The sequence below is a fragment of the Aythya ferina genome, assembly GCF_964211825.1.
Source record: "Aythya ferina genome assembly, chromosome: 20".
Taxonomy (NCBI): domain Eukaryota; kingdom Metazoa; phylum Chordata; class Aves; order Anseriformes; family Anatidae; genus Aythya; species Aythya ferina.
Genome location: NC_140318.1, coordinates 5,282,086 through 5,290,987, shown reverse-complemented (window position 1 = coordinate 5,290,987; position 8,902 = coordinate 5,282,086). Strand labels below are relative to the sequence as shown.

General features: G+C 40.8%; 1 protein-coding gene across 2 annotated transcripts; it reads left to right on the top strand.

Moving 5' to 3' along the window:
* The first annotated feature begins 98 nt into the window (after positions 1–98).
* On the top strand, positions 99–8,902 carry LOC311421767 (globoside alpha-1,3-N-acetylgalactosaminyltransferase 1). Of its 2 annotated transcripts, XM_084494079.1 has the most exons (8): positions 99–492; positions 1,376–1,499; positions 2,513–2,621; positions 3,595–3,657; positions 4,954–5,004; positions 5,103–5,138; positions 7,223–7,357; positions 7,797–8,902. In XM_084494079.1, the coding sequence occupies exons 3-8, from the start codon at positions 2,560–2,562 to the stop codon at positions 8,473–8,475; spliced, it is 1,026 nt and encodes a 341-aa protein (XP_084350205.1). In that variant the 5' UTR covers positions 99–492; positions 1,376–1,499; positions 2,513–2,559; the 3' UTR covers positions 8,476–8,902. The 2 variants fall into 2 exon arrangements, with proteins under 2 accessions (XP_084350205.1, XP_084350204.1); XM_084494078.1 differs by lacking the exon at positions 1,376–1,499 and having other exon boundaries at positions 100–492; positions 2,509–2,621.

Genomic DNA, 8,902 nt, shown 5'->3' with positions numbered 1-8,902 from the left:
ATTTCTGTTGTGCTGAGCAACTGCAGTGGTGAAAGGATCTTTTTATTTTTTTTTTCCCTCCTGAAATAAAAACTGACGAATGTGCTGTAAATGAAACCTAGACTCTGTACAGTTGGATCTCAGTCGGAGTGAGGTTAACTCATTGTGGTGCTAGCTGAAATGTGAGAACCTGAACAGCTAGAAGCCCAGCAGTGCATTTGGACTGACGTTCACGTTCAAGGCTCAGGCAAGGTTGATTGGGTCTGTCATGGCACAGCCTAAGGTTATAATTGTTGAAGGCAGCCTGTGTACAGATGGAATCCAGCAAGGAAACTTTCTTCAGCACAGGAGATGGCCTTTCTGCGGATGTCTTTTCTCCACGTTCTGAATGACACAGTTTTTCACATTCTGTCCTCAGAGCTCCTTACTTCATTTCTAGAAATCTGAAGTACAGGTTTAGAAACTTGAGTTGATCTGCAAGGAAAATTTTCCATGGAACGGTCTACAAATAAGGTATTTATCTGCAATCTTCAGTGCTTTCTGTAGCAGGGCTTGAAAATAATGTACTGCTTTGTTCTGGGAGGTCAAGCAAGTTCATTTATGCATAATATGGTAACTTTCAACTGTATTTCTTCTAAAAACTCTTTGAACAACTTTGAGAAACCTGAGTAACTATTTAAAAAACATTTAGCAATTTTTCTGTTAGGAAATCCTGTTATTAACTGCAACCCTGTGTATTTCATTTTTGTTTCTGTTCATTATGAATCCTAGAAATGTAGATCAGTTTAGGATAATATGTCACAGATGGTTTTAGATGCAAGGAAATCTTCTGAACACATCTGGCTCCGGTGTTCCTGAAGATTTGCAGCAGAGAAAATGAAGCAAAAGGAGAATGCATCAGCTACACTCTTAATGATGCAATATTTCAAAGTATATGTACTGCATTTCCTCAGCAATTAGATGTCTACTCTGCAAAGGCATATGGACATACACAAAGCCTTTTAAAAATAGCTGAAATCACATGACAATAATCAGAATGCACTTTTTTTTTTTTTAATTATTATTCTGTGTTAATCAGTTTGAGGATAATTTTTGTTTTCCTTTCTTCTGTCTGTCCTTCGCCATTACCCCAGTTCTCTGCTCTCAGCCTGTACACAATGAGTGCGGGAGGATGGTCAGCCTCTTGGGTATTCTCATTTCCTGCGCCTATCTGCAAAGTGTTTCTGGTTTATATTTTCATTTATGCTTTGGAAGAAAACTTGAGAAGATGTTTATGGAATTTGTTAAGTGGTATCCAGCTGGGAGGGGCTGCAAGCACCATGGAAAGAAGAATTAATTCATGGCTTGATGCTTTAGAAAAACAAATGGACTACATGGAATTATGCTCCATTTTCAGGCTATTACAAGGCTTTATACGTCATAAACCTGGCTAGGAGAGGTTCCACAGAAAAGATGTGTGGACTGCATTTGGATACGGGCTGAACATCACCACCAGTGCTGTGCTCTGGCAAAGGAGGCAAGTGTAGAGGGATGGATGAACTGTCACAGTATTTCAGTTAAGGGAGGTACTCCTGCTCTACTCAGTACTGGTGAGGCCTCTGCAGGAATCCTCTCACGTTTTATGAGAACATACTGATTCAAGGGAGAAAAGAGGGAAAGAAACATCAGTCTTCAGCTAAGTAAAAGAAGTCCCCAGGTGCATGATCATTGTCATTAAAAAAAGAAAAAAAAGACCCAAAATGCAGCAAGGGAGATCCTGAATAGGAAGATGTTAAGAAGCCTGATGCGAAGTGCAGTAAAGTGCTGGCATAGATTGCATATCCATCCTGTGTCCTGCCAGCTCTTAATGTCAAATTGAAAAACAGCTGTTTGAACTCTGCTCTGCAGACTTGTCAGCAGGAAAGGGATTAAACTGAGCTTTTAAGGTTAGACAGCTGAGCTGGGGGAAGTTGATTTTTATGGCTGCTGAAAACAGATGAGTAATTAATTTATTTTTTTAGTAAGTAAATATCATTACCTAATATGTGTTATTGTCACCTAAAGTTTTTTTGCTGGTTACCAGACCTCAGTTTACCTTCCTCCTACACACAGCTTCCGTAGAACCTGTCTCTGGTGGTGAAAGATGGAGTTTATCAACTAAAACGACAGCTGTATTATCTGCATATCACCTGATATGATTCAGTCAGGTGAATTTAAATTGCAAAGGTGTATGAATACATAGAGATCGTGTATTTGTAACATCCATACAGAAAACAGAATCAGATCAGAAAGGTTCCCACTCCAGTTATAACTGTGATCATTTCTCACTGAAATTAGAGACTTCCCAAGCATTTTACATCATCCACCTCAGTGACTAAGCAGCATGGCTCTGGCTGTCTAGCTCGTTTCAGCTATCTGATTTCAGAAAGATTGAATTAATTTGAAGCTGTTTGAAGAACCTTATGCTCCAACAACAACAACAAAAATCAACATTTCTCTCATTTTGGGGTATTTGTAGCTGATTTTCCCTTGTTGTTTTGTTCTTTGCAGGTAGAAAGCTGCTGGAAGTAAGAAGTTGCCTTTCCTTCTACTCTAGAAGAGATGGTTTCCAGGAAAGTAGTGGGATCTCTTGTCTGTCTATCTGTTGTTATCACACTCATTTGGTAAGCATTTGCTAATAAGCTTTAACATGTTTAAATCATGAGCTTCCTGGCTATACCTATACCATAGTAAAAAGCGTAACAGCAGAATAACAAATACAGGCTGTGCATTTTGAGGGAAGTGCCTGTTACAGCTTGTAAGAAAGAGCAATCATTAGTATAACAGATAAAGCAACAGTAGTAGGGGGGTAAGCCTCTGAAGGGAGAGAGGAAAATACTAATTTTGCCCAAATGAGGCAGCTAACACCATGTCTGACTAACAACTGTTCAAGTACAGAATATTTCAGTTACTTTTCACTTCAGACCTTAAGATCTGTCTCTTCAAAAGGTCTAAACTCAATCCAAGGTAACTAGGGATAGCTTGTACCTTTCAAACATTGAGGATTTGCAACATGGAGAATATTGACTCCTGAGTATGCTTTGTAAGTTCTCTTGAAAAAAAATCAAATTAAATTATTCTTAATGATACTGTGTTTCTGATGTTGCAATTTGTTGTTATTTCACATTGTGGGCAGTTGTATTTCATTATTAGCTAAGTGATCATATATAAGAAGCCATAAAGGTTGTGATCAAAACTGAAAGTAGAAAAAAGCCTATGTAACCTATTCATCTGGTATGTAAATTAAGACAGCAATTAACAGTTTCAGAAAGTGTCTATATGTTGTGTCAGTGTATATTGCACGCTTATGCATTTTGAAATTTGCCTTGTGAATCTCCATTTGCATACAATTTTTGAAAACATATAGTTTTACATTTTGTAGACCACTTGATGTAAATAGTAATATTTAGTCCTGACATTTCAAGCTGGATGCTTCTGGATTCCTTTTAACCTTTTTCTTTAAAGAAGGCAAGCAGTTAACTAGAGTTACTTCTCAAAATCTATGCCAGATTCTGAAAGTATTTTGGAGAATACCAGAAAGATATATTTCAGTGCTGCCTGTCTTAAAATGTTTTTTTTTTTTGCTATCACTTACAGGATTACAGTTGGGAATGGGAAAGTGCACTACCTCCCCTACTACCTTCCTTGCCCTGAAATCTTGTAAGTCTCCCATTTTGTATGTAACGAGTAATATAGATTATTGTTACAAGAGCCGTACTTCTCTGACAGTTATTACCAAGCAGTCACTTATTCTTTATTTTATGCAAAGATGAATCTCTAATTAGTCACTTTCTTCAAATAAAATGGTGACAATTCAACTTTTTTTTTTTGCTTTAGTCTGCTTCCCCTTCAGTACAGCTCTATTTGTACAGCTTGCATGAGGTCTTGTTTGTTGTGTGTCACAGACTGTGACTAACAGGTTAATGTTGGCTTTGTTATCAGGGTGTAATCACACACATACACGTGTACACGCAGGATCTCAGTGTGCTTTGAGATGTGGATTAAGTCTCTCAGCTTGCTGGATCAAGAAACTTAAGTAAGAGATGAAGCGAAAGATGCCATAAGGCCATAAGGAGTTCTGGCAGAGTTAGGAGTAACCCATTAGTCTCCTAACCATGTTCTTTAGTGTATGATCTGTGCTTTCTATTAAGTTTAAGAATTTATTTGTGTTGTGGCAGCAGTTGAGAATATGTGGAGAAGAAAATGAAAGGGTGGTTGCTTATCCAGAAAACTCTAAGGAGTCAGTTTCACTGCATGATGCAAACTGATTTAAAGTTAACTGACCTAGCGTGGATCCTAACAGCTATCTCAAAACTGCATAAAAGGAATTTGGACTGTGAAGGAGCAAGATATCTAGGCTAAGTGCCTTCACTGCCATATTGGACCATAGCCGTAACACGGCATTCAGCAGGTTTACCTATCCTTTATAAGGACCTATTGACCTTGTAAACACAACAGAGATATGCAAATAGAAAATATGATCTTTTATAGAGGCATTTAAATTATTCCAAGCCATTAAAAATGCGGAGTCTTGTAAGATGGTTATTTCTCTGAATTCTGTTCAAAGTGTGATGTATTTCAGATAGTTCAGCCATCCAGGTGAACAGGAAAAGGTGTGAGGAATGAAATGCATACATGACTGTCACTGGAAGTCCCCAGCAAGCATGTGGCTTTTGACCCCTAAACTCTGATTTACTCACAGACTTGGAGAGCTGCCAGCATCTCCCTATCACTCTTTGGTTCTGCATCAAAGCTGTTACTTGTCTGGCAGCCCTTTAAAGTGTGTGCAGGCAATGCCTAACTCTGCACCAGGCAGAGCAGCGCACAGCAGCTGGAGTGAAAACTTGGTCAGATGTCAGTTCACCAGCAGATCCTGAAGCTAAACCTGATTCCTGTTTAAAGAAAAAAAAAAAAAAAAAAATTACAATTTCTTTCTTTTCCCACCCCATCATGCAGCTCCATGAAACTCCAATACACAGAAGAGAAGCCAATCCAGCTTTTCCCCCAGTAAGTGATGGCTTTTGATTCCCTGACCTTTAAACTGCTGTTCCTTTCTCCCAGGCATATTCATGTATAATTCAGTGGATATTTCTTCCTTTTTGCAGATTACTTTATCAGCAGCCAAGAGTACTGGCCCCAAAGTAAGTTTCTTTGTTTGAACTTTGCTGTTTGTTTCTTACTCCTGCAAGTTAGAGAGCTGCTGACTTTGCTTTGGGTGCTCTGTAGCACTCAAAATTTCAGAGTTCTGATACACACTGAACAGTACCTTGTTCCATGAGAAGCCTAACTGCATGTGTATGTTTACAGCTGTCCATGTTGCTCTAAGATAGAGCACAGTCACCATATACTTGCTGCCATACCTACCATAAATTCCCAGTTAACACATTAGCACACATTCAGCCTGCCTACACAGCTGCTGCCAAGGACTCTTTCTGAGATTGGAGATGTAGTAGCTGGAAGACAGTAAGAAATAACTTTTGGAACTGTTCTATAGCTTTAACCAGCTATGGGTGAGCTTTGAATCCATTTCAGGGCAAAGTCAAGCAAGTGCCTTGTATGACCTTCAGCAATGGTTTCGGCTAACCTGCTGGATCTTACCCTGGAACAAATTACAGGCACTCATACAGGCCAGTCCGTCTGAGAGGCAGTCAAACCAGTGATTTTAAACAGACATGGAAGGCTTCAGGCAGCAGCAGCCAAGATGTGACTTAGGCAAATGTTCCTTGTCAGCTCATGTTTGTTAGCAGCCTCCTTTGGGCCAGCTCATATGACCCGGCTCTTACCTCTAGCAGCTCCCCTTCAGCAGCCACCATGCTGACACACATTAATAAACGCTCCCTGTAGCAAGGTCTTTACCTTGTTGTTTTGATGGGATGTGCGAGGCCCAAATATTTCTCTCCCCCATGCTGGAATAAATTAATGTGCAAAATCAGCTCGTGTAGGGACTGAAGCAAATGAGGAGAGTATCATGTAGCTGTTAGTGCTGTGTTTTCTGAAGGGAGTTGACTCGTGTGCACTGAGTGGGTGCATACCATGGAAATGAGTCATTGGGAAACCCAGGGCAGCTCTGTAAGATCCGATGAAAAAAGAGCCCTATTTAGAGAAAAAAACAACATAGATTTCCTTCTTCCCCCTCTCTTTTCTCTCTCTGTGCCGTGTCCTCACCCCCCCAACAATTAACCCAAAAGGAGAACAGCTGAGTTAATACATTTTATGCAAACCAAATTCTTCTCATGTGATCTCATCTTCTAATCGTATGCATTACTATAGGAGGGAGTGAACTTGTTATTCTCATATTCTCTCGGAATTAAAGTATTAGATGTGGGTCGAAGGCGTACTGCTACCTCAGGCATCAAACTGCTCTGCACATGTCCCTGCGCTGTTACTGGGAGCATCTTGGGGGGGAGGCTGCTTTGGCCTCTGAGTGTGGTCCTCTACCACATGGCCATGACAAATTTCATTAGTAGGGTGATACAGATCATGGTCTAGGGTATATGTGAATAGGCTAAGGTAAAATGGACACTGTAAATGACATCCTGTTTAAAAAATTGAAAAGGTAGGAAACTCTGGAAGCAAGAAAGAAAGCCAAAATAGCATTGCATAACTGTAATTGGGCATAGTCAGACTCTGCTGCATGTATATTCAATATTTCCACCACCCACACACAAAGAATATTAAGGATTTTCTATAAGTGTTACACATTTGAATGATGGCTCACACACAGAATTTTAAATTATATCTGAATGCATTAAAGCTATATATAAATACTGGAAAAATAGACTGTCATGCCACAAGCTGTGTTTTAATAATACAATGACAATGGGGTATACTTCTATAGTAATTTTTATATTATTACTTCCGTATTAATTCATAAGTAGCTGTCTGCATCAGTGATAGCAAACGTGTAGCTTCCCATTTTGTGTGTTCAGTGATCATTAAACTCTCTTCAGCAGAGAAGTCCTATAAGCTTAAATGAGATTTTAGTGTACAATCACTTTTTTTTTTTTTCTTTTGCCAATTCTGTAAACAGTGCTGAATTTCATCCCAGGAACTGAAATGTCTATGCTCTATGAAATTAAATGAGAGTGCAGGAAAAGACCTGAACATAATACCATCCATATGAAGTTAATGCTAATACACTGTTCGGTGCTTCTTTCCCATTGACTGGGCTTGAAACCAAAGGGAATGGCTACATGTCAATAATATTCCCTTTCTTTTCTTTCAGGCGTCAGGATGTGCTAACAGTCACACCATGGCTGGCCCCCATCATTTGGGACGGTACCTTCAGTCCTGAGATCCTGGACAGTGCCTACCTGCCACTGAATCTCACCATAGGCGTAGCAGCCTTTGCTGTTGGGAAGTAAGCGAACCATTCAGGGGATACGGCTCTGGGGTTGTTCTTCCTCTGTGGAAAGCTTGTTTTGGCTTTTCTTGTCCTCAGCAGAGCTGAAGTCTGTTCAAATCTGTAGTAAATTTTAATGCCTGTGTGTTGTGGCCACAATCATACAAGCCTATAAGACGATTCAGCACCCAAAATACCTGAAGTGTGGTCAAGATTTTTAAAGAACTGGCAGGTGCCTTGGGAATTAGAGATATATTGATGGGTGGGTGGTTGGTCAAAGCGGGGATAATCCACTTGTTCCTTGTCATCCACTGTATTTTACTGCATGTGTAGCATACGGATCCTTGCAGTAATAGCTAGTTAACACTCTTCATCTGTCTTCACTCATTAAAGTACCCCTCATAACCCACCACGCAGCCCCATGTCTCTGCTGTGCTCTTCCTATGTGTCTGTACAGATACACAAGATTTGTGGGCCGCTTCTTGGAGTCAGCAGAGAAACATTTCATGAAAGGCTACCAGGTGAACTATTACATCTTCACTGACAACCCTGAGACAATCCCCAATGTCCAGCTACAACCTGGCCGAAGATTTGTCATTGTCCCTGTCAAGAAGTACCCCAGCTGGCAGGAGCTCTCCATGCGCAGGATGGAGGCCATAAACAAGCACATAGCAGAGACGAGCCACCAGGAGGTGGACTACCTCTTCTGCCTCCACATTGACATGGTGTTCTGCAACGCCTGGGGGCCTGAGACCCTGGGTGACATGGTAGCAGCCATACACCCTGGCTATTTCAACGTCCCTCGAAGTAAGTTCCCATACGAGAGGAGGAGCTCTTCAGCAGCCTACATCCCTGATGGAGAAGGGGACTTCTACTACGGAGGAGCTGTGTTTGGAGGGCTGGTCAGGAAGGTCTATGAGTTCACCAAGACTTGCCACATGACGATCCTGACAGACAAAGCCAACGGAATCATGGCGGCCTGGAAGGAAGAAAGCCACCTCAACAGACACTTTCTCTCCCACAAACCCTCCAAAGTACTCTCTCCAGAGTATTTATGGGATGACAGGAAGCCAAAGCCCCCTGAAATTCACCTCATACGCTTCTCCACAGTGGATAAGAACTACAAAGAGATATGAAGTCCTTTCACAGATGTTCTCCACATGATCAAACCCACTGAGTATTAGCTCCCAGAGAATAGGCCCCACTGTGAATATTTGGTCGCACTGTGAACAAACTGAGAAAGGAACATGTGGATATTTTCTCTGGAGACTGGGAGTCTTAAAGCATTTCAGAAGCAGCAGCCAAAGTGGAGATGAGAACGGAAAGGTTTCTGGGTTCCTAATCTTTGTAAATACAGGTGTTCCAGTTGAGGCCGCAGCACACAAAAAGGTATCCAAAAGGCCAGCTATCAGATGTAAGGCTGTCCTTATAGCAGGCCTGCAGATGTCATTGCCTGAGTGTTTTCCTTACAGAAACTTAGGCAGGATCAAAACAGTGTTTTACATCTCCGTGGAGGAAGAAAGTTATGTAAAGAACTTCCCACTTAATAAAATAATAACAAAA

Coding starts and splice junctions, on each gene's coding strand:
- LOC311421767 (XM_084494079.1), top strand. CDS start 2,560: ATGGTTTCCAGGAAAGTAGTGGGATCTCTTGTCTGTCTATCTGTTGTT. Junction 3,658..4,953: donor CTTCCTTGCCCTGAAATCTT/GTAAGTCTCCCA, acceptor CCCATCATGCAG/CTCCATGAAACTCCAATACA. Junction 7,358..7,796: donor GCAGCCTTTGCTGTTGGGAA/GTAAGCGAACCA, acceptor GTGTCTGTACAG/ATACACAAGATTTGTGGGCC.